The sequence below is a fragment of the Eutrema salsugineum genome, unplaced genomic scaffold, assembly GCF_000478725.1.
Source record: "Eutrema salsugineum unplaced genomic scaffold, Eutsalg1_0 scaffold_7, whole genome shotgun sequence".
Classification (NCBI taxonomy): domain Eukaryota; kingdom Viridiplantae; phylum Streptophyta; class Magnoliopsida; order Brassicales; family Brassicaceae; genus Eutrema; species Eutrema salsugineum.
Window position 1 is genome coordinate 3182533 of NW_006256486.1, and position 23153 is coordinate 3205685.

Consider the following 23153-nt stretch of genomic DNA (forward strand, 5'->3'; position numbering starts at 1 on the left):
TGTGATAGTATGTAGGTACATTGATTTTTGCCTTTCTTTTTTTAGGCAGCAAATAATTCGGAAAAAGACGAAAAAACGAGACGTGGAGTCTCGCGTTACGTTACCAATCTCCCATTGCGGCAATTTAGCAGCCACACATACCCTGAGAGTTTAAGCGCATTTTAGTACAATACGCCGTCTTAATGCTAAAATACATGCCTAGAGTTAAAGATGATAACTTTCACCCTTCTCTCGCCACCACTTGCTTGAATATTTGTCACATTTCCCCATTTTCCCGAGAAAAATCCAATCAAATAGAATTTTGCCGTCTGAATTTGTGTAAGCTTCCCCTTATTTATTCTGCGGCGGCGTTCTGGATCATGAATCTTTCCGGGAACTGAAGGAAATCGAAAGAAACAAAGAGTATTTTTGAGTGAAGAAAGGGAAACAAAAAAAAATGGCTTCTTCTTCCCTGGAAATTGTTAAACTGTGTGGGTCTCCTGTATCAATTTCCCGCCATCAATCTCCAGTAAAATTGGAACCTAGAAAAAGGGTTTTCAGATTAGCCGATTCTAGGAATTGGCATCGTCTTGGTAGATGTGTTAGGGTTTGTTCATCTGCTCGTGACGGCGATAATCAATCAAAAGGTCAGCTTTTTCTTGTTCTCCTTCTCTTGCTAAGCTCTCTAGAAGGACTTATGAGAGCTGATTTTGAGTCACTGCAATTGATGAACAAGGATGTGGAGAGTACCCAAATTTTTCACTCCTTTAGACAGGATTGTTTGTTAACCCCTTAAAAGCTCTGTATTGATTTTGAATCTGCAATTGATGAACAAGGATGTGTAGATTCACTCCTTTAGACAGGATTGTTTGTGAAGCCTTTCTCATAACCAATATAAGCTTTGTATTGAATTAATATCTACTTGTTTCTATGATTTTTGTAAGTCAGTATAATATCCTTGTGTTGTTTGTACTACTAATTGTGTGTTGTATTGCTTGATTCTGGAGTTTGATAGAGAATAAATATTAACATTTTTAACATTTTTCACTTGTTGAATTGTGTAGGTGATGAACCTCCAGAGTCTTTATTTATGAAAGAATTGAAGAGACGAGGTATGACTCCTACTTCGTTGCTTCAAGACTATGAAGTGGATGTAGATGAGGTCAAAACCGGTAAAGAAACCGGAAACAGCACTAAAACAACTGCCACTACTCCCGCATTTGACCAAAGCTTGTTAAACCAGAGAGAGAGATCATTGGCTTTAAACAGTGAAGGGCTTGAGGTCAGATTATCACAGTACCTCTTAACTTATGTTTCTTTGAGATATTTTGTATCCGGATAGTTCACAGCAGCTATTTATAGGGAGTTGGTTTTGGTTAATTATAGAAATGTATGGTTTCATTGTTGTGTTCAGGGATTGATTCCGCGTGCTAAGATCTTGCTGACGATTGGAGGGACTTTCTTCTTGGGTTTTTGGCCGTTGATAGTCTTAACTCTTGGAGCCTTTTCCGCGCTTTACCTTGTAAGTTAATAAGATCACCAAGTGTTCATTTCTTTAATTATCCTTGCATCAATCAACGATTGCAATGAAGAACTAATGATCAAACTCTCGCAAAGTCTTAATGCTAATCAGTGTTCTTCCACATTTTCTCACACATTGTTTCACCATAGAAACTGTTCGTATCTAAAGTATATGCCTATATGGAATTACATCGTAAGGGTTCTTTCTACTTTAACCTGATTATGTTGTTTTTGTGTTTTTTTCTTGGAAATGTTAAGTACTTTGGAGCAGATTTCGTTCATGATGGAAGCAGAACTCCGGTTTCACCACCACCGTACATCGATCCATATGCTCTGTTGGAGGACGAGAGGATATCAGGGATCGACCCTCGTGTAAATTAGCCGGACATATACTGTATGTTTCTTTCTGCTCTTCATAAGTAGTGGTCAATGTATTGCTCTGAAGTATATATTTGTCTTTCCTGTAATATATTCGTTACGCATGTAGAAAAAGAAAGTTGCTTCTCTATTCTTGCGAAACTTTTTAAAAGGGCTCAGTAAAATGTAGGAAAGTGTCAATCTTTCACCTCAGTTCTCAAGAAATCAAAAACTGATATTTATTCTTACATTTAATGTATTTCTTACTTGATTCTTAAAAACTGTTAAATCTGGATAAATTAGTATAGGAGTCACCAAAGTAGTAGTTTTTGTTTGAATACAAACACTTTATATATATATATATATATATATGTCAATTGATAACAGAGTTACCTGGTCCTGAAGCACATTTAAACTTTATATATATATATAATGGGAATTTTTAAAAAGAAAGTACCTTGTACACACTACTCATTGCTCCAAGAGCAGGTATACATGAATAAAGAATTGAGCTTCATAAGAGCCTTTCATCACTAAAATTATTATCTACGAATTTGGCATGTAAAAAAACGATTCAAGACAAATCTGATCGTATCAATTTCATGGAATTAATATTTGAGAGTTTCAAAAATCTCTTGCTTCCCTCAGTGGAGCCTTTAATATCGAGGTAAACAAGAACGAAGAAGCAACAAAAGTCAAAATCGAAAAGATGAAATAATAATATATATAGCAAACCGGATCATACCGTAGGTTTACATTGGTATGTATGGTATGATCTTGTTTCAAATTCCAATCGAGGTTAAAATTGATATGATGCGATTATTATCCCTAAGAATAAAAGATAGAAGGAGAGCTGAAAACTCGCTCGATTAGTTTTATTTCAGTTGAACAGTTATCCTTCTTCTCGCCTCCATGATTGCTGAAACTCCTCAAAACCATTCATTACCCTTCACAATTACTAAAATTTACCGTCTTGTCCCTACATAGTGCAAAACTTCTTTTTCTTACTCGGATGGTTAGGTTAGTTTGAGAAAGGTCAAAGATACTACCAGAAACACGAAATCAAACACGAACGAAGTTGATACTGGAAATCAAAAGGATAATTGCCAAAAGTTTTGAAAAACACACAAACTAAGACTCGTTACAAGAGTGTTTCGAGCCCTTTTTCCCAAGCAAACACACAAAAAAAAAAAGATAATAAAGAAAACACACAGAATCCATTTTTTTACGAAACAGCCTTCTTCTTAGTACTCCTCACCTTCGTCATCCTCATCATCACCACCTTCAGCACCAACCTCTTCGTAATCCTTCTCCAAAGCCGCAAGATCCTCACGAGCTTCAGAGAATTCTCCCTCTTCCATACCCTCACCAACATACCAGTGAACAAAAGCACGTTTTGCGTACATAAGATCGAACTTGTGATCAATCCTTGAGAAGACCTCAGCGACACTCGTGGAGTTTGAGATCATACAAACAGCTCTCTGCACTTTAGCAAGATCGCCTCCTGGAACAACAGTCGGTGGCTGGTAATTGATACCACACTTGAATCCAGTAGGACACCAGTCAACAAACTGGATCGTGCGCTTGGTCTTGATCGTGCCAACAGCTGCGTTAACGTCTTTAGGGACGACATCACCACGGTACATCAAACAGCAAGCCATGTATTTACCGTGACGAGGGTCACACTTGGCCATCATGGAAGCAGGCTCGAAGGCACTGTTTGTGATCTCAGCAACTGAGAGCTGCTCGTGGAATGCCTTCTCTGCAGAGATGACTGGTGCGTATGAGGAAAGCATGAAGTGGATTCTTGGGTATGGAACCAGATTGGTTTGGAATTCTGTGACATCCACGTTCAAGGCACCATCGAACCTCAGAGAAGCAGTCAAGGAAGAGATAACCTGTAACAACGAAATCAAAAGATTACCATTAGAAATGAAAAAACAAGCATCAAGATTAGTGTTAAAGAGAGAGAGTTGTTTATTCTACCTGAGAAACAAGACGGTTAAGGTTGGTGTAGGTTGGCCTCTCAATGCTTAGGGAGCGTCTGCAGATGTCGTAGATAGCTTCGTTATCGAGGAGGATAGAGACATCGGTGTGTTCCAAGAGGGAGTGAGTGGAGAGGACACTGTTGTAAGGCTCAACAACAGATGTAGAGACCTGTGGAGATGGGTAGACAGTGAAACCCAGCTTGGACTTTTTTCCATAGTCTACAGAGAGACGCTCAAGCAGAAGAGATCCAAGACCGGATCCAGTCCCTCCACCAACAGCGTTGAAGACAAGGAATCCTTGGAGACCAGTACAGTTATCAGCGAGCTTTCTGATACGGTCCAAGCATAGATCAACAATTTCCTTCCCAACTACGAAAACGATTCCAAGCCATCATGTTAATATACAATAGAATCAACAAACGATGATTGATGAGTATAAGGAATTAAGGCAAATTACTGGTGTAATGTCCACGGGCGAAGTTGTTAGCTGCGTCTTCTTTACCGCTGATGAGTTGTTCAGGGTGGAAAAGCTGACGGTAAGTACCGGTTCTGACCTCATCGATCACAGTTGGCTCAAGATCGACAAAGACGGCACGTGGGACGTGCTTTCCTGCACCGGTTTCACTGAAGAAGGTGTTGAAAGCATCGTCACCTCCGCCAACAGTCTTGTCACTCGGCATCTGGCCATCAGGCTGTACCATTTCCAGATCCAAAACAAAAAATCAGTACGGAAATACACATACTGAAGAAGATCAATAGATCTAACGACGTAGAAGCAAATGAGAAAAGTTGAACAAACCGACCAAAATAGATCGATCAATATAAACGGATTTCGCATCTACCACAGCATTTTGACAAGGGATTGAAATCAAATACAAATCTAAACAGGTAATGTTTGGAAGAATAAAACTACAGTGGTTTTCGTTCATCGAATATTTTTGGAAAAGGAGAAACGGATCTTGCGTCTATCTAAATCAAATACAGATCTAAGCAGGAAAGTAATACAGATCTAAGGATTCATCAGAGAAATGCAGCAGAAATAAACCTCAGATCTGATCTAACGAATACGATAAAGATAGCGAAAAATATAGATCTATAGGGAAGAGGAAGAGACGAACCTGAATGCCATGCTCAAGGCAGTAAAGCTCCCAACAGGCATTTCCGACCTGGATACCAGCCTGACCAATGTGAATCGAGATGCACTCCCTCATTTTCGTTTCGTAGGAAGAAAGATCTGGAAACTAGATTTGTGGGGAAGAAGACGAAGAAGAAGAATCGGAGGGCGTTTATGAAGACGCTCTCCTTGAAAATGAGTCTAGATCTGGTTTTTCGATTTCTAGGTTTTACGAATGGTGATTGAAGGTGTATTTATAAAGCGGAACCATCCATCTGTAAGTAACGGCTCATATAGGACACGTGTTACGATATAACTGGTGTACTGCTAACCACGGTTAATGTTATCCTCGTGAGCTGCATATTTTCTAATTTTAAATTTTGCCGCTTAGGTTCTGTTTGGCAATAGCTTCATGACCGTTTCTCTCTCATTTTGAAATGCATAAAATCCCTTGAATTGCGGAGAGGAGAAGCGTAACCGGAATTAAACCGGATCAGACCAATATCTACAGTAAACCGAAGGGATAGAGACAGAACTGTACCAAACTCTTTGAAAGGGGAAGAAAAAAAAAATATCGAAGCATTGATAATGAGAGCCCTGACGGCTGCACGGCCACTGTTTTCCGATTTCCGAGTCATGTTCGCTCCATGGTTTCCACGTTCAAGCTCAAGGCGTTCGCTCTGCTCTCGTCTCTCCGTCGGATTTGGACCTTCGGAATCAATCTCGCGGTGGTCTCCCTCGATTCTTCTCCGATGATCTTCCTTCTCGCAAGGCACGCCTTCTTTTTCTCCTCTTGTGTAATCAAAAATCACTGAGAACTTAAGAAATTTATACTAATTCACTGAATAGCAAGTGTATGTATAAACGCCCAGATGAGGAATCATGCTTTCATTTGAATTTTGTTCTCTGTTGGCATCCCAAGAGATGAGAACATATTCGTTATCTATTCTTGTTTCGTTGATTGAATTTTGTTCTCTGGTTGCATCCCAAGAATTGAGAACATATTCATTATCTATTCTTGTTTCGTTGTTTTAACTTCTAGGCAAGAAAAAACTTTAAACATTGATGCTGCTTGTGAGGAGATGATTTTGGTATCAGTTGGTGAATGGACGCTGGTTGTATATTCTTTGTTACTTATGTTGCGTGAAATGATAATATTGAGCTTCTTCTGGGTAAATCATTTTGATTATAGGGTGGAATTGTCCGTGTCCAAGGCTCTGAGTTTTGGCACATGGCTAAAGTTCTAAGACTAAAACCAGATGACAGGTATATTACAAAATTTGTTATAACATTTCACAGTGTTACATTCATGAAAGCCCTTCTAAAAGTTGAGTTGTTGTATCTTACCTCAAATCATGAATTGTTTTTAGTAAACCACGAATCATCAAGATCATATTAACCTTACTATGCATCTTTGCCATGATGCATTCAGTTGTTTTTGTAACGGTAGCATCAGATGTGGCCGAAATTTCATTTGATTTAAGATTTCTTATATAAAATAAGTAATTGCGTGCACCCTTTTTGTATGCAAGGGTAGAACTCTTTAATGGCAAAGGAGGTTTGGTAGAAGGTTGTATTCAAAGCATAGACAAAACTGGAGTTGATTTTATGGCACAAGAAGATCAGAAAATGATTCTTCCTCAGGGCATGCAGTGGCAGGTGTTTGCAGCTTTTGGTATGGAACTCGACAGCTATTAATTTTACAATATTGCTGGATATGTTTTTACTTTCTGCTTAGCTCGGGTCATGATATGCTTAAAGATGTATCTTTCAGGCACTCTGAAGGGTGGTCGAGCAGACTGGCTAATTGAGAAATGTACAGTAAGTATATACTTCTCGTATGTCCGGTCTAAATCACCGGTGAATATTGTGGCACTGAATATGCGTATATGCGTATGGCACTGAATATGTGTATATGCTTATTTTAGGAACTCGGAGCGAGTAGTGTCACACCACTTTTAACAGAAAGATCTTCCATAATCTCTGAAAACCGGGTTGATAGATTGGAGCGCGTTAGTTTTGCTGCTGCTAAGCAATGTAAGCAATAATAGTATAAGGAAACGATTGATTAGTTCTTCTTGCTCGTCTTTTTTTGCTTCGCATTATAGGTGTATGATCACAAGCTATTTACCTTATATTTTACTGTCACAGGCCAAAGGCTACATCAGATGGTACTGAACCCTCCAATCAAATTTGGTACCCTCTTGGATCATGTATGTTTTCAATATCTCTGATCTCTCCAATGACACTCTAAGATTCTCGGTTTGTAGTTTTATTTTCTAAACATGCCTTAAACCCTTTTGTGGTTTTTTAGATTTCCAAGTCAAAGTTATGTTTGGTTGCTACAGCGGAAGCTACACCTCTTCTCAATGCAGTAAAATCCTCGGCAAAAGAATCCAGCGGAATATTAATTGTTGGACCGGAAGGCGGTAAGAAATTCTTTCGTCAATAAATTTTTGGTGCAGTTCTCTGTCTTAAAACTTCTGTTGATTTGCTACGTTATCACATTGTCGAAATAACTGGTCATTGCCCGAGTAGACTCAAAATGAATACTCTTGTTTATATAACCTGTCTCAACGAGTACAATCTAACGGTAAACAATGGAATTAGAGCAGACTTCACCAAAAAAGAGGTGGAGTTGATGTTGGAAGCAGGCGGCACAGCGGTTGGACTTGGGCCACACCGGTTGCGAGTTGAGACCGCAACCATTGCTCTTCTGGCAACTCTAGTGATGTGGTCTGACTCTCAAGAGACAGTCTAAATGGTGGCTGGGCTTAAGTGTTTATTGCCTTTAGGCCTTGTCTTGTGTTCTGAGATTTTGGTTGAGTTAGTTCTCTGAATTTTATTGATAGATAAAGAGAAAAACAGAAAAGATTATGAATATTATATCCATAGAGGTTTGATATATCGACCGTCTCGCTTTACACTATGATATATCTGTTTCTTTACACTATGAGATGTGTAACAGTCCATCAATAAAGACGACATCACATATGGCCAATACTTTCTCTTGAAATACCTCTATAAGCAAGATGCATTCCCACAAGCTAGCATCATCTGCAACTCCCCAAAGAAAGTCTCAATCATAGATTTTCTCCTAAATTCAAAAATCCAATCACAACAAAAAAAAAACAACATCTCAAAATTCAATTAAGAAACACCCTAAAACTATGCATATGATGAAAGATGAAGACAATCGAGCAGAAAAAAAAATGAAGGTAATCACAGAAGAATAAGAACGTCAATTTCTGCCATTTGGAGAAGTCATTTTGGATTTCTACAAAGACACGTCAATTTCTACCCGCAAAACCTGATTTCCGCATGGGTCTAGACCGCGAGACCCACAATTTTTTAGACAAAATTTTTGAAACCCAAGACCATATGCATTGGGCCTACTTGGGGCAAGCCCACAGGTCAAAACCCAATTTGACATCTCTAAGTAGTAATGTTGACCCAAAAAAAAATGGTATGTCTCAACAAAATATTAGTCAATTACGATTTGTGACCGACTTAACTAAATCTGGATATTTGGTCAATGGTCCCAAAGAATAGAGGGAACTAACATTGGAACCAACAAGAGAAAGGATATAGAAGATGATTCGAGGGGGAGTAAGAATAAGCCCTAGAGTGGGATTGCATATGGATTCAACAAGATTGAATTGCCTTTTAAGCTACATGTTGCTTATAGCCCATATCATAATGTGCTTTTATTGTGCACATTAAGTTACATGTAGTTGCTTTTATTTCTTGTGTTTTTATTAAACAGGATGACGTGTCATTTACTGCCCAAGGATGGGCATGCAAAAATATAGTTTGTATATCCTTGTTGGAGGTTTTAAAGGCCTAATCTGAGTCATCAACTCTCTCAATTTCTCCTTCGATATGGTAAAATTATCTTTAATAGTTTCTCTATATGAAATCTTTAGTTTAGGTTATTCTCTATATTATACAAACTACCTTTCTTATTTTCAATTTCCAGACTTTGGAGGGCCATAGTAAGACATTGACCGAGTTAAAATGTCAGAAGTTTGACAAATCAGTTTTCTTGAGTGCAAACCATGTAAATAAATCTACCTTTATTTTATTTTATTTTTCTCTATTATCTAAACATAGTACTAAGAAGGAAACATTCTATGACAATATTCAGGTATGGAGTATTAAAACTGGTACACGTCTTCAGAAAATTGAACTTGATGAAAAATTCCCAGCTTTTTTTTTGCGGTGAGTAATGAGTTATATACCTTCTCGAGTTTAAGTTTTGTTTAGATAACTAATTTTTTTGCTTCGTACTTTCAGGATTTTCATTTTAGTAATAGACATGTCATCTTAAGTTATGGGGCAAGACAACTGTGTGAGACCATGGCTGATGCAACATAAACACTAACTAATTTTTTGTTTTTTCTTTTTAATTTGGTTGGTGTGTGAGTTTTTATATTTGGATTTGATGTTTATCAGAGGGTTGGACATCAAACTGGTCGACCAACACAAATTTCAAGACTAAAGTTCTTCAAAAAGTGAGTGTACTTTCCTATGTCTTTAATTTTTACAATTGACATGTTTTTGCTAACTAAACTTATGTTTCTAAACAGTATGGTGATCCACAACCACTTGAAAAAGACCGCAAAGTCATTTTTCTCCGGTGTGTGGATAAATCTATTTTAGCACATATTAGTTGCTATGTACAAAATTTAATATGATCCTCTATGATGTCAACTTTCTAATGTTGTGTCTTGTTTTGCAGATTGGTGAAAATTGTCAAAATAAGAGGGTTCTTTATCATTATCTGAACTATGGAGCCAAAAAAACTGATCGCAAGCTTATAAAAAGATTTTCAACTACATCTAGCATGCTCCAAGTTTGAAATCAACTGTTGGTCACATGGTAAGAGAAAAAGAGAGTACAATTATTATGTACAATAGTTTCTTTTTTCTTTACCTATTCAACATGTTTGGTTTGGTCATTAGGGAACCGTGTAGGAGAGATTCAGATATAGAACTTGAAGAATACTGAATCATCTAAATTGGTTGCAATGTGAGTGAAAAACATAATATCTCAAATATGCTTGGTGGGGTTGATTTTTGACATGTTTCTGTTTTTGCAAATAAGTTATTAGACCTTGATGCAATGCCTATCATACATACTGCCATTTCTGACAGTGCAAAGTAATATGTGTGATCTATTTTGAGTTTTGATATTTTTAAAACTCAAAAACAAATAAAATTACATTTCTTTTTGTTTGTGTGGCTTTTGTAGGAGTATGGTTAGCATCAACAATCAAGGAAAAGCTAGCATTTGGATAAAGAAGTAAAATGTTGTGTGAACCAGAAAACATCTTTTGGTCTAATAGTTTCAATTTGTGACAACAGTCTAGTGACACCATTATGATGTGTAAAACCCTAATGATAATCACTATTTACTACTACTTTACATTATGTAAGTATTTCGCATGGGCAAGAAGATGTGCGTATTGGAAATGAAATTAGAATTTTTAACATCTTTGAGCATTGGAATGATTACACTATGGAAAAACATAATGTTGTCTAATTGAAAGTGCACAAAAAAAGAAAGTACACAAAGCCATAGTGATAAGGGTAGAAAAGTGAATGGCCTATTCAAAGAGAGTTCTAATTCCTTGAACAATAAATGACAAAAGAAACACGATATAGAATCCAAAAATACGATAAACACCAAATAATACGAAGGAAAACGAAACATTAGGTATAATTATAGACCAACAATCAAGAATAAATAAAGATGCTATAAGGAAATTAAATGGTTTCTTTATTCTCTCTCTGAAACTGCTATTCCAAAATAAACAGAGTTTACAAGGTTATGTTAAAACTGGTTTTTCTTTTCTACGGTTTTATAAATTTAAAAACAAAAAAATAAACAAAAAGACTGAAAATAATTCTGATCAAATGTTTTTTCCGAGCTCGACCTTTTTCCCAGCCTGACTGTGCTTTGAAATATCGAATCTAGTATCCCCGCGACATGGAATCCAACAAGCACAATCATACTTTCACCATGGAATATAGAAGAGAATGAAAAAAGTAAGACAGTTTTTTACAAAAATGAAAGAAAAAAGTAAGACCGTGAGGAAAAATCCCTACCCTCTCTAGTCTCTATAGTATAAATTTTTTTCGTAATAATGGTTGATAATATCGCTGTTTTCTTCTAATTTTATTTTGTTGTCGCATATTTTAGATTACTAACTACGAGAAGGAAGTGGAGGAGATGAAACACATGACGAGACAAGAGTTTGTGGCTGCCATAAGAAGGTGCTTTTTCATTTGTTAACGTACCCTTCGCATATAAATGTCAGTTTTATAATAAAAAAATCTTGTAATCGATTGCAGAAAAAGTTGCGGATTCTGGCGTGGTACATGGATATATCGCGGAGTAACAAGGCATCATCAACATGGAAGATGGCAAGCAAGGATTGGCCGAGTTGCCGGAAACAAAGATCTCTACTTGGGAACTTTCAGTAAGTTTATACTAACTCTCAAATTAATAGTATCACAAAAGCGTCTCAAATTATTTGGAGACTACTAGATTTTACCAAAAGTATATACTAACAAGAAAATAGTAGTTGTTATGCTCATATTCGTATGTTTTGATAGCCACGGAGGAAGAAGCAGCAGAAGCATACGACATAGCTGCAATAAAGTTTCGAGGTCTAAACGCGGTTACAAACTTTGAGATAAACCGCTACGACGTGAAAGCCATACTAGAGAGCAACACACTTCCTATAGGAGGTGGTGCAGCTAAACGGCTCAAAGAAAGCTCAAGCATCAAGAAAACGCTGAGGAAATGATATATTGCCCTCGGGTCAACTCTGTTGCCTCGAGCTCTAGGCTTCAGCTTCAACCTTACCCATTAAGCATTCAACAACCCTTTGAGCATCTTCATCATCAGCCTTTACTTACTCTACAGAACAACAACGATATCTCTCAGTATAATAGCAACGCTCATGATTCCTATAGTTAAATTCAAACGCAGCTTCATCTTCACCAACAACAGTCCAACAATTACTTGCAGTATTCTAGTCACAGCTCGCAGCTCTACAATGCTTATCTTCAGAGCAACCCTGGTTTGCTTCACGGTTTTGTCTCTGATAATAAAAACAACACTTCAGGTTTTCTTGGAAACCATGGGATTTGTATTGGGTCAGGCTTGACCGTTGGAACATCGGCTAAGGAAGAGTTTCCGGCGGTTAAAGTCGATTACGATATGCCTCCTTCAAGTGGAGCCACAGGGTATGGAGTATGGAATACTGGAGAGCCTGTTCAGGGGTCGAGTCCAGGAGGTGTTTTCACGATGTGGAATGAATAAAAGGTTTATTTTACTGTGTTTCTTGCGTGGTAAGGTATGTTTTTGTTTAGACAGAGACTTTTTGTTTTGTGAGCCCTTTCAACCAGCTATACTATGAAACCACAAGGGCATGGTCTCCAATCATTGAGGTTATTAGAGGATTTCCTGAGTAGGGAGTGGTTTTAACTACTTAACAGGGAAAACGTATTTGCTTTAAAGATCTGAATTTCTTAACTTTTTGAATTCGAGTTTTGCAGAATCTGAACGTAACTCCAAGTTAGCTTACCATGGAACCTCCTGCTTCTGTAGAATTAGCAGGAAATCCTGTAGGAGTAGTTACTATCAACCTTGTACGTACCTATAATAGAATAATATTCGTCAACACACAAGAGCAGTAAAGTTTGGGTACCAACCTAGACGGCCGTACTCATAACATTCCCATTAGAAAGGTACAACAATCTCGTTCAGAGCATCAAACACTTTACCTGGCATTAATTATATATATTCTTTTCTTTTTGACATCTAGAATAGATAAAGAGAGAAAGAGTCGACATAAGCAAAATAACAGAGCACACCTAGTTAGTTACTTGACCAAGAAAATACAATAAACAATTTAATATTTATCCCTAGTCTTCTTCACTTGCCGAGTTATCAGATTCTTCCTCACTTGCCAAGTTTTCAGATTCTTCCTCACTTGCCGAGTTTTCAGATACTTCTTCACTTGCCAAGTTTTCAGATTCTTCTTCACTTGCCAAGTTTTCAGATTCTTCCTCACTTACCCATTTTACAGATTCTTCCTCACTTGCCCAGTTTACAGAGTCTTCTTCAATAGGCTTCTCCTGATTCTTCAACAACTCTTCATCTATGCTTCCTCCGTAGGGACGCCAATTTAACTGTAATGATTGAGCATTTAGAATAATACTTGAGCAAGCCATATTCTAGTTAGAAACTATATTCGCACATATATATATACTTACTTGTAAGAGACGATATTCATTGGGTGTTGATCTCCAGTAAAGTTTCTCTCCCTTGAAGGACCAAATGAAAAACCCATTAGGAGGGTTACGAGGACGAACCGTTTCCCAGTGAAAACCTTTCTTAAAACCTTCCTCCATCTCCTGAGATATTGTAACCGCTGTTGCAACATATCTTCCAGTTGGATCCCACGCGATATCGGTGGCCATCGAGTGTTCAACTTTGTTCATTGTCTCAAGCTTATCCACGTCGAAAAACTCAAACTGGCCATTGAAGGAGCCTTCCAATCCAGCAACAACTATGTGCTTACCTCTGGGCGACCAGAAGAGTGCATCAGCTTGCTTGTCCTTGAGAGTATCTAGCTTCCAAACTTTTCCAAGGTTTTGTGGTGTCTGCATAGAATAGAAACTGACATCTGGCAATACTGATTGGTCTCCCTCGCCGCCGTGAATCATGGCAAACCTGTGACCGCTAGGCTCCCACGCGAAAGCGAGGACCTTCTCGTCCACCTGAAGAACCTCCATGGGAATATCAATCTCTTTGATGCGGAAAAGCACAAGCTCAGAGCATGTAACTTGGACAGCAAGGTACTCTCCATTACTCTGCCAGTACATCTTGCAATTGCAATCGAGGTCATAAACATCACGAAGATCCTCGTTCCTCAACTCCACCATGCCAGGGATTTGCATAAGGGCTAACTTGGGAGGCTGCCTGCCACGCCCTTTCAACAGTAGTGCAAAAATGGATTCAGTGGGAGACCAACTCATGTCCACAACATCATCAACAACCTTCATGGGTTTCTCGCCCAACAGGCAAGTCTCATAGACATATAAAGTGTTGTTTTTGCTAAGCATAGCAAAGTATCTATCATCTTTCCCCCCAGCCCATCTGCATGCATAATAAGTTTTTTACATCAACAATATAAATGTATATATGTAGATAACATTTCTTTTTCTAGGGAAAATTAAAAAATGCAGTTCAAGAAAGCCACCTAACCACAGGCCATGAGACGTCAGAAACACCATCATATCCTCTCATCAATAATCTCCCACTTCTCACATCAAAGATATTTAATTCCTGCAAATCGGAATACTTTTTTATGCATTAAAAAAAATGAAAGGAGCTGGAAAGAAGAGAAACAAAAGATGAACTCACACTTGGGTTGCTTGGCTCTGATTTGTTGTAGGTTACCAAGTATTTCTCACCTGGAGAGAAATCAACTAGTTTTACCTTCAAAAAAAGAAAAATAATGTCAAACTTCAGTGAAAAAAAAAGGTAGAATAACAACAGTTTTCTCAAAATCAGATATGAAAAACAAACCTTACGATGCCAATAGCGCATGAGCATGGGAATGCCCTTGGAAAATAAACCCCAAAGAACTGCCACATCGTCATGAACTGAGACAAGGTATGAACCTAGAGGAGACCATTGCACATCATTACTCACTCGATCATCCTGCACAGGACGAGAACATCATTAGCATTATTATTACGTTAGACCATAATGATAGTGTCAAAAGAAGTAAGTCTCTTACCATATCCTCAAAAACGTTTCGAGCCTTTTTACGAGTTGGATAAATCCTGAAGACCTTGATAACTGGGCCATAACGGATGACTAACTGATCCAGGTCTTCTTCAACAGTACGGCACTTGAAAAAAAAAAAAACACAGAGATCAAACAAAGAATAGCCAAAAAAGCAAAGTAGAACAAGGTGGCAAGGGAAAAATCGGAAAAGTAGACATACCGCCTCCACATCGACAGGAGTGTCTTCATAAAAAAATACATGAACTCCCTGTACAAAAACAAGATTGGCAACAATGTATTTTCTTTGAAACATGTGTGTGGCAGAGCGTAGGGTACCTCGGGTTTGAAGTTAATAAGAGTAAAGTCCGAGCCCAAAGTCATCTTCGTCGTCTCAGAAACAGCATTACTAGATCTAGTTTTGAATGGTTCGCTACAAATACAAGAATCATTGTTCAAAAACTACAGTGCAATTTATTTATCCGGGTATACCATAAAAGTAGTTGAAAATCACTCATCGAAATGGACTAGAAACCAATCAAAAAGATTAGCGAAAACCCTAGTGGTTACCATGTAATGTAAGAGAGCCAATAGAAAACTTCACCTCTCAAGCCTCCTAGATTTTGCTCCCGCCCGGTGATCTTTGCCCAGATCCGCCATGGCTACTGTTTCCCGATTTGCCGAGTCTTGTTCGGTCATGGCTTCCACCTTCAAGCTTCAAGGCGTTCGCTTCTGCTTCTTCGTCTCCTCCGTCGGATTTGGACCTCCGGAATCAATCTCGCGGTGGTCTCCCTCGCTTCTTCTCCGATGATCTTCCTCCTCGCAAGGCACGCCTTCTTCTTTTTCTCCCCTTGTGTAGGTCTTGTTCCATTTGAATCTGTGTAACAATCCAATCAAAATCACTGAGCACTTTTGAGAAATTTATGCTAATTCTAACATTTAAACCCAACAAAAAGAATTATACTAATTCACTGTAATTCTATCAGATGAGACTTTGAAGTAATGACAAGTGTATGTTTAAACGACCAGATGAGTAATCATTCCTAAATTTCAATTTTGTTTTATGTTGGCATCCAAGAGATGAGAACATTTTCGTTATCTGTTCTTTTTTCTTTGTTCAACTTCAAGGCAAGAAAATTTTAAACATTTTTGATGCTGATTGTAGTGGAGAGGATTCTTTGTCAAATGGTACTGAACCCTCCAATCAAATTTGGTACCCTCTTGGATCATGTATGTTTTCAATATCTCTCTAAGCACACTCTAAGATTCTCGGTTTATGGAACTCTCGACTATCTATTTTCTAAACTTGCCTTAATTCCTTTCGTGGTTTTCTAGATTTCCAAGTCAAAGTTATGTTTGGTTGCTACAGCCGAAGCTACACCTCTTCTCAATGCAGTAAAATCCCCAGCAAAAGAATCCAGCCGACTATTAATCGTTGGACCGGAAGGCGGTATGAAATCTTTTTTCCAATACATGTTTGATGCTGTTCTCTGTCTTAAAACTTTTGTCAATTTGCTATGTTTTCACAATGTCGAAACAATTGGTTAGTGCCCAAGTAGACACAAAACTTAGTACTCTTGTTTATGACTTGTCTCAATGAGTACAATCTAACGGTGAACAATGAAACTGGAGCAGACTTCACGAAAAAAGAGGTGGAGTTGATGTTGGAAGTAGGTGGCACAGCGGTTGGACTCGGGCCACACCGGTTGAGAGTTGAGACTGCAACCATTGCTCTTCTGGAAACTCTAGTGATGTGGTCTGACTCTCAAGAGACGGTCTAAATTGTGGCTGGGCTTAAGCGTTTATCTTGCCTTTGTGGCTCTGTCTCTGAGATTTTGGTTGAGTAAGGTCAGTGGAATTCAAAAAAAAAAAAGCATATAGAAAGGTTATTGTTTATTATATCCATGGAAGCTTAAATTTACGAGGTTTGATCAATTCCACTTTGATTTATTTATATTGACATGGCTAATCTATAGCAGACGCCCCTCATTCGACCGTCTCGCTTGCATGTGATAGATCTTGTTTCTTTACACTATGTCAAGAATTTAATCTATAGCAGACGCTCCCCATGAAGTTCTCAAAAGAAATGTCAAGAAAGTGAAAGAAGAATTTTTAGAAACGATTATAAATAGATTACACAGCTAAAGTTAACCTGGAAGTTGAATTTAAGAGCATTTGAGTCATCCCAAAAGAGCAAACATGGTACTTATAGAGAGCTAACGAATTAGTCCTGACTCCAGATTATAAACAAGGATAAACACCAAAGAACAAGCTTTTCAAAAGCTGCTTTTTCAGTAAGCAATTGAAAAGTCACCAAAGTCCCTAAAAAGGATTATCAATTTGGCAGACGAGGTACTGTCCATCCACTGTGGGAGCACAAAATGGAATTACCGTCCACCAACCTGCACTGTCGTTTTCTCTTGTATTTCATTTCTTCTTCCTCTGCTTTCTATAAACATACTTTCCTCATGAGGTCATGACTCCTTGTTACGATTAACTTGTAAAAACTCAGAATCAATGGAAATTAGAAGAAGATATTTATCCCAAACGATCAAAAGTAGTTACAAGGACCTGAGAGAATTATTAATGGAGTCTCTCACCTCCTCTACACACTCTTTTGATCAAATCACTTGATAATGGCCTCCCTATTCTATGTATATAGACCTAAAGTTCATAACCTGATCCACTTCTAGTTATTACAAGGTAAACAGTAAATAAAGTAAGACAGCACTTATTATAGGATAATACTAAGGAGTAAATCAAACTAAGAGCCCCCTGATCTGACCCAACGTATCACTCCTCAAGTTACAATGTTCCTCTCCCCATTTCCATGTCTGTGAGGGTTTGCATGGAAAGGATTGTATTGCACGCTACAGCTAGACCATTGTATGTAATGGATGTGTCTGTTTTTCCATATTACTTTGGATAGAGATAGCGATTTATGAGCTTTGAATTGCTTTTGGAAATTAAACAAGAGAGTAAAAGGAGAGGAAAGAGAGGGCCTCAGCTGCGATGATTGAGGATCAAGACGTGCTCTCTGAGACGAATATACATCTCCATTCATATGTAATCCTGTCATTGTTTCGATAACTCCCAATCACTTTGAAGCTTGAAACGACACCGTTCTCTTCCACACATGTTACCAAAGCAGTGACCTCACATTGCACTGGAGGCGGAGGGATTTCAACCCATTTGTAAAATGGGATTACCAACGAAGGTTTTGTGATCAATTGGTGAACTTTAAACATTCTCTTAATATTGAACCTACCGGTAATGGAGAGACCTCGATCCAAAAATCTATTGGAAGAATCAACATAGAAGCAGTCAAAGGTAGGGTGATTCGGATATAGTTGAAAAGGCATGATATAATAACCGAGAGATTTAGGAAGATATCAAACTCAACAGAGAGAAGAAATAAAAATGTGAATGTACATGTATGAGTTTATATACAATGTCAAAGAATGCAGTTGAGGAAAACCATTTTCGGAAATTGGAACAATGAAGTTTACTAACCACAAATGATCGTTCAAATAGTTGAAGAATTATTAAGTTTGAAAGCTTCTCAAGAATTCTCGAAATAGATCATCAACTAATCCGCCTTGTCATAAACTAGGGGGTTCAATATGGCAAACCGAACTAAAGTAATACATAATACAACATGGCATAAAAATAACATAGTTCTTTTTCGATATATTGGAAGAAGCAATCAAAACTTTGGTCTTAAAGGGAAGATTACTACACTAACCTTAGAAAGTATCTATATTACTTGTTCGACGCACTTTTATTTTTTTTACAAAACTAACCTAGCATACCCAAAACACCATTTTCGCCTTTGTTGAAAAAAACCTTATTACGAAAATGCCATTACTTTTTTAATGCCACGTAGGCAGATTTATGCGCTCAAAAATTAATAAGTCTACCAAGCAATGGCGGTAGACTTATGAAAATTTGGTCAACGCAGAAATTTTGTTGGTAGAGTTATTAGGGCGATGGTAGATTTATTCAAGAGTTGGTAGAGTTTTTAAATGTTGGTAGACTTTTTTTGGTAGAGTTTTGACGATAAAAGGTAGATTTATTATGTTTCGGTAGATTTGTTGTTATGAATGGCAGACTTGTCAAAAGTTTTGGTAGACTTGTTAAAAAAAGCGTTGACTTTCTCGTATAGTTGACTTTTTCGGTAGATTTATTGACAATGAAGTAGATTTATTTTCTGAGTTGGTAGACTTATTTCCTTTAGCGGTAGATTTATGTGAAAAAAGTTGTCAATACGTGCGGTAGATATATCTTTTTAATGGTAGAGTTATATATAGTTGGTAGAGTTTTCGCTATTGTAGTAGATTTGTTTGACTTGTGGTAGACTTATTTCACTTAAAATTCATTCCGGTGAGTGGTAAATTATATGGTATATGAGGTAGACTTAAAAACTATTGGTAGATTTATTTGTTTTGTGGTAGATATGTTTGTTTTGTGGTAGATATGTTTGTTTTGTGGTAGACTTATATTTTAAATAAATTTCATTCTGATTTGTGGTAGATTAATAATGACATGAAGTAGACTTACAAGATGTTGGTAGATTTGTTTGTATGTTTGGTAGAGTTTATGTAATCTGGTAGACTTATCGACCGTATGGTAGACTTCTTGAAATAATAATGTGGTAGATTAATTAAGTTTGGTATTTACAGAGATAACCTTGATCTGGTAGACATATGACATGCTTATGGTAGACTTGTTCATATGGTAGAGTTATTTTTCATGTTTGAGGTAGACTTAGTTGTTAATGTTTGGCAGACATTTGTTTGTATTGAAATTACTTTTTTGTCCTAAATATATTCTCTTATCTACGAAAAAACCAGCGGTTTGGTAGACTTGTTTTGGAATGTTGTATGTTAAACAGGTTTCGTACATATGGTAGACTTGTTCCATGGTTATATTTGACTTGGTTTTGTTACCATTGACGTTTTCTTTGCATGAGTTTGCTAAGATTATGTCGGTTAACTGTGATTCAATCAAAGATGAGTATTGGTCTTTACGATATAGATGCCATAATAAATGATCAAAAATTTATAACATGAATATTATTTCTATGATATATCTTTTCTCTAAGATAACTTTGCTTTTCATATTAACTTTGAACATATATGTCATATTTGTAATAACCATCTCTTAACTTATGATCTTTTGATTTTTATTTTTGAATATTTGTTACATTTAACTCTATTTACATAAACTTTTACAACATCACAATGTCAAATGATTTCAGTTATGATATACATCATAGTGAAAGTAAAGAAATAAATTAAATTGAATAATAACATTACTAGCAAATGTGATAAAAATGTGAAATGTCTGGATCAATGTTTTACGACAAATATAATTTGAAAACAAAAATATTATCATTCAAAATCTAATTATCATTTTTACAAATTCAAATATAGATATACAAAACAAATCTATCAAATGTAAATCTACAATTCATAGTAAAACATGTCGGATCGGTGCTGGATATCCCTTCAAAGATTTGTTCACCATGGCAAAGCCCATAATCTGTCAGAAAAAAATAAACAAATATTGTTATTCATATATAAAATTCAAATATATACGACTGATAAATCTACCATAAATAACTAATAAATCTACCAAACACATATCATTTTTCAAATAAGTTACCATTAAATGACTAATAAATCTACCAAACCACATCGTTTTACAAATAAGTCTATCATTAGATGACTAATAAATCTACCAAACGACATCATTTTTTTAAATAATTTTACCATCAAATAACTAATAAATCTACCAAACCACATTTCGTTTTCTAAATATATCTACCATCAAATAACTAATAATCTACCAAACTACATACCATTTTTCAAATAAATCTACCATCACACATTATGAACTTTACAACCAAAAAAATACAAAATCGATTTCCAAATATATCTACCAAACATACCTGAAAAAAAAAATTTATGCCGCCGACAACCTCCACAACACCAGCATTCCATCAAAACAACGTCTATCCACTGCGGTTGTGCGCGACGCAGCGAGAATGCTGCTTAAGAGTCACCGCCAACCGCCACATCTCCATAGTTTATCGTTGATACTAGATCCAAAAACCCAGATCTAGAAAAAAATCAAAGAATTCGAAAAAATGAAAAAAAAACTCACATAATAGCAGAATGAATTGTAGAAACCATGGGAAGATCTAGATCTCCGAGCTTGGAAACGTTGGAGGCTTCTTGATACAAAAGATCGGTAGAACTAGTTGTGTTTTTCTCGATCTGAAACATTGAAGCTTTGAAGTTCATAAAGAATACATATTCATACAACAAAATTTAACAAAACAAAAGAAAAGATAAAGAGGAGAGCAAGAGAGGAATGAAAAGATTAAGAAGAAGAGCAGCTCCATGGGAGAAAAAAAAACGGCGCATGAGAAAGAGAGAGAGAAGAAGATGAATTAGGGTTTTTTTTTTTTTTTTAGTTTTTGGTTTTGTATTTTTTTTTTTTTGCTTTTTTCGTTTAAAAAATGTTTTTTTTTCGTCAAAAAAAATTTCGATTTTTTAAAAAGTTTTTTTCAAAATTAAAGTTTTTTCGAAAAAAAAAATTTATAAAAAAAAAATCATAATGGCATTTTCGTAATAATATTCAACATCTGGATAAAATGGACTTAAACCAACTTTGTAAGGTTAGTTTAGTAAGCTCCTCAATATGTTAGGCTATGTTTGTCATTTCATTAACCTTAAAGGTTAGTCTGAGGAATTTTCACTAAACTAAAACCAGCTGTCCTAGAACTCTATAGCTGGATTAAAAAAAAAAGGAGGATTACTGTACTAACCTTGGAAAATATCTATATAACTTGTTTGGCGCACTATTATTTTTTTTACAAAATCTAACCTAACATACCCAAAACACCATTTTCGTCTTTGTTGAAAAAACCTAATTACGAAAATGCCATTACTTTTTAATGTCACGTAGGCAGAATATAGCGCTGAAAATTTGATAAGTCTACCAGGCTTTGACGGTAGACTTATCAAATTTTGGTCAACGCAAAAATTTTGTCGGTAGAGTTATTAGGTCGATGGTAGATTTATTCGAGAGTTGGTAGAGTTTACAAATGTTGGTAGACTTATCTTGGTAGAGTTTTGACGATGAGAGGTAGATTTATTATGTTTCGGTAGATTTGTTGTTATGAATGGCAGACTTGTCAAACGTGTTGGTAGACTCGTTAAAGAAAGCATTGACTTTCTCGCATAGTTGACTTTGTCGGTAGATTTATTGACAATGAGGTAGATTTAATTTCTGAGTTGGTAGACTTATGTCTTTTGGCAGTAGATTTATGTGAAAAAAGTTGTCAATACGTGACGGTAGATATATCTGTTTTATGGTAGAGTTATATCTAGTTGTAGATTTTTCGCTTTTGTGGTAGATATGTTTGTTTTGTGGTAGATTTAAATTCAAGTAAAATTCCTTCCGGTGAGTGGTAGATTATTTGTTACATGAAGTAGACTTACAAAATATTGGTAGATTTTTTTGTTTTGTGGTAGATATGTTTGTTTTGTGGTAGATTTAAATTCAAATAAAATTCCTTCCGGTAAGTGGTAGATTATTTGTTACATGAAGTAGACTTACAGAATGTTGGTAGATTTGTTTGTTTGTTTGGTAGAGTTTATGTAATCTGGTATAGTGATTGTACGTATGGTAGACTTCTTATAATAATCATGTGGTAGATTAATTAAGTTTGGTATTTACAAAGATAACATCGATCTGGTAGACATATGATATGCTCATGGTAGACTTGTTGCTATGGTAGAGTTATTTACCATGCTTGAAGTAGACTTAGTTGTTAATGTTTGACAAACATTTGACTTTTGGGTTCAGAATTACTTTTTTGTCATAAAATTATTCTCCTATCTACGAAAAAACCAGCGGTTTGGTAGACTTAATTTTAAATATTTGATATTTTAGATAGATTAATTATAATAAAATACAATAAGATATTTACTTACTATGCGTTATTATAAAAATATTACTAAAATTTAAAATTTAATTTAAATATAATTTTTATTTAAGAAATTCTAAAGTGTTAAAATTATTATCTAAATTTCCGTAAGAAAAATTTAATTATAATTTTTTTTGAAATTTTTGAACTTTAAATTAAATTGAATCTAAATTTTTGTAATGACATTTAATTATTTTAAATTTCGAATTATTTGAAATTCTAATTAAATATGATTTATATTTAAGAAAAACTAAAAATATCTAAATTAATAACTAATTTTTGGAATATAAATATAAAATAAAATATTTTAAAAAAATTTGGGGGAGTGTTTGGGAAACAAGTGCTAAAAATACTTCTGTTTTAATATAATAGATATATGTATCAATAT

The 23153-nt window shown here is 36.1% G+C and overlaps 5 protein-coding genes and 2 pseudogenes across 5 annotated transcripts; 4 read left to right on the forward strand and 3 right to left on the reverse strand.

Annotated features, from left to right (window-relative positions):
• The first annotated feature begins 190 nt into the window (after positions 1 to 190).
• LOC18011183 lies at positions 191 to 2103 on the forward strand. The gene is made up of 4 exons (XM_006393125.2): positions 191 to 626; positions 1044 to 1261; positions 1394 to 1501; positions 1759 to 2103. The coding sequence occupies exons 1-4, from the start codon at positions 437 to 439 to the stop codon at positions 1879 to 1881; spliced, it is 639 nt and encodes a 212-aa protein (XP_006393187.1). The 5' UTR covers positions 191 to 436; the 3' UTR covers positions 1882 to 2103.
• Positions 2104 to 2903: 800 nt separating this feature from the next.
• LOC18011139 (tubulin alpha-2 chain) lies at positions 2904 to 5195 on the reverse strand. Its single transcript, XM_006393126.2, has 4 exons — positions 4964 to 5195; positions 4303 to 4537; positions 3844 to 4214; positions 2904 to 3755 (listed from the first exon to the last, which is right to left on the reverse strand). The coding sequence occupies exons 1-4, from the start codon at positions 5054 to 5056 to the stop codon at positions 3102 to 3104; spliced, it is 1353 nt and encodes a 450-aa protein (XP_006393188.1). The 5' UTR covers positions 5057 to 5195; the 3' UTR covers positions 2904 to 3101.
• A 351-nt stretch (positions 5196 to 5546) lies between these two features.
• Positions 5547 to 7939, forward strand: LOC18011185 (ribosomal RNA small subunit methyltransferase E). Its single transcript, XM_024150484.1, is given in 9 exon segments — positions 5547 to 5636; positions 5638 to 5731; positions 6152 to 6225; positions 6492 to 6634; positions 6734 to 6780; positions 6888 to 6996; positions 7111 to 7172; positions 7274 to 7388; positions 7575 to 7939. Coding segments are annotated over 9 exon segments (879 nt in total). The 5' UTR covers position 5547; the 3' UTR covers positions 7721 to 7939.
• A 3091-nt stretch (positions 7940 to 11030) lies between these two features.
• LOC18011184 lies at positions 11031 to 12291 on the forward strand (annotated as a pseudogene).
• A 605-nt stretch (positions 12292 to 12896) lies between these two features.
• Positions 12897 to 13454, reverse strand: LOC112082918 (eukaryotic translation initiation factor 3 subunit B-like). The gene is made up of 2 exons (XM_024150632.1): positions 13248 to 13454; positions 12897 to 13163 (listed from the first exon to the last, which is right to left on the reverse strand). The coding sequence occupies exons 1-2, from the start codon at positions 13452 to 13454 to the stop codon at positions 12897 to 12899; spliced, it is 474 nt and encodes a 157-aa protein (XP_024006400.1).
• A 17-nt stretch (positions 13455 to 13471) lies between these two features.
• LOC18011098 lies at positions 13472 to 14673 on the reverse strand (annotated as a pseudogene).
• A 75-nt stretch (positions 14674 to 14748) lies between these two features.
• LOC18011093 lies at positions 14749 to 16682 on the forward strand. The gene is made up of 5 exons (XM_006393130.2): positions 14749 to 14766; positions 15387 to 15621; positions 15932 to 15996; positions 16102 to 16216; positions 16402 to 16682. Exons 1-5 carry the CDS (start codon positions 14749 to 14751, stop codon positions 16545 to 16547), a joined length of 579 nt encoding a protein of 192 aa, XP_006393192.2. The 3' UTR covers positions 16548 to 16682.
• The last annotated feature ends 6471 nt before the right edge of the window (positions 16683 to 23153 follow it).

Coding starts and splice junctions, on each gene's coding strand:
- LOC18011183 (XM_006393125.2), top strand. CDS start 437: ATGGCTTCTTCTTCCCTGGAAATTGTTAAACTGTGTGGGTCTCCTGTA. Junction 1,262..1,393: donor TAAACAGTGAAGGGCTTGAG/GTCAGATTATCA, acceptor TGTTGTGTTCAG/GGATTGATTCCGCGTGCTAA. Junction 1,502..1,758: donor CCTTTTCCGCGCTTTACCTT/GTAAGTTAATAA, acceptor GGAAATGTTAAG/TACTTTGGAGCAGATTTCGT.
- LOC112082918 (XM_024150632.1), bottom strand. CDS start 13,454: ATGGCCACCGATATCGCGTGGGATCCAACTGGAAGATATGTTGCAACA. Junction 13,164..13,247: donor ATGAATATCGTCTCTTACAA/GTAAGTATATAT, acceptor CAATCATTACAG/TTAAATTGGCGTCCCTACGG.
- LOC18011093 (XM_006393130.2), top strand. Junction 15,622..15,931: donor TCTTCTTTTTCTCCCCTTGT/GTAGGTCTTGTT, acceptor TGCTGATTGTAG/TGGAGAGGATTCTTTGTCAA. Junction 16,217..16,401: donor AATCGTTGGACCGGAAGGCG/GTATGAAATCTT, acceptor AAACTGGAGCAG/ACTTCACGAAAAAAGAGGTG.
- LOC18011139 (XM_006393126.2), bottom strand. CDS start 5,056: ATGAGGGAGTGCATCTCGATTCACATTGGTCAGGCTGGTATCCAGGTC. Junction 4,215..4,302: donor CGCCCGTGGACATTACACCA/GTAATTTGCCTT, acceptor TCGTTTTCGTAG/TTGGGAAGGAAATTGTTGAT. Junction 3,756..3,843: donor TTAACCGTCTTGTTTCTCAG/GTAGAATAAACA, acceptor TCGTTGTTACAG/GTTATCTCTTCCTTGACTGC.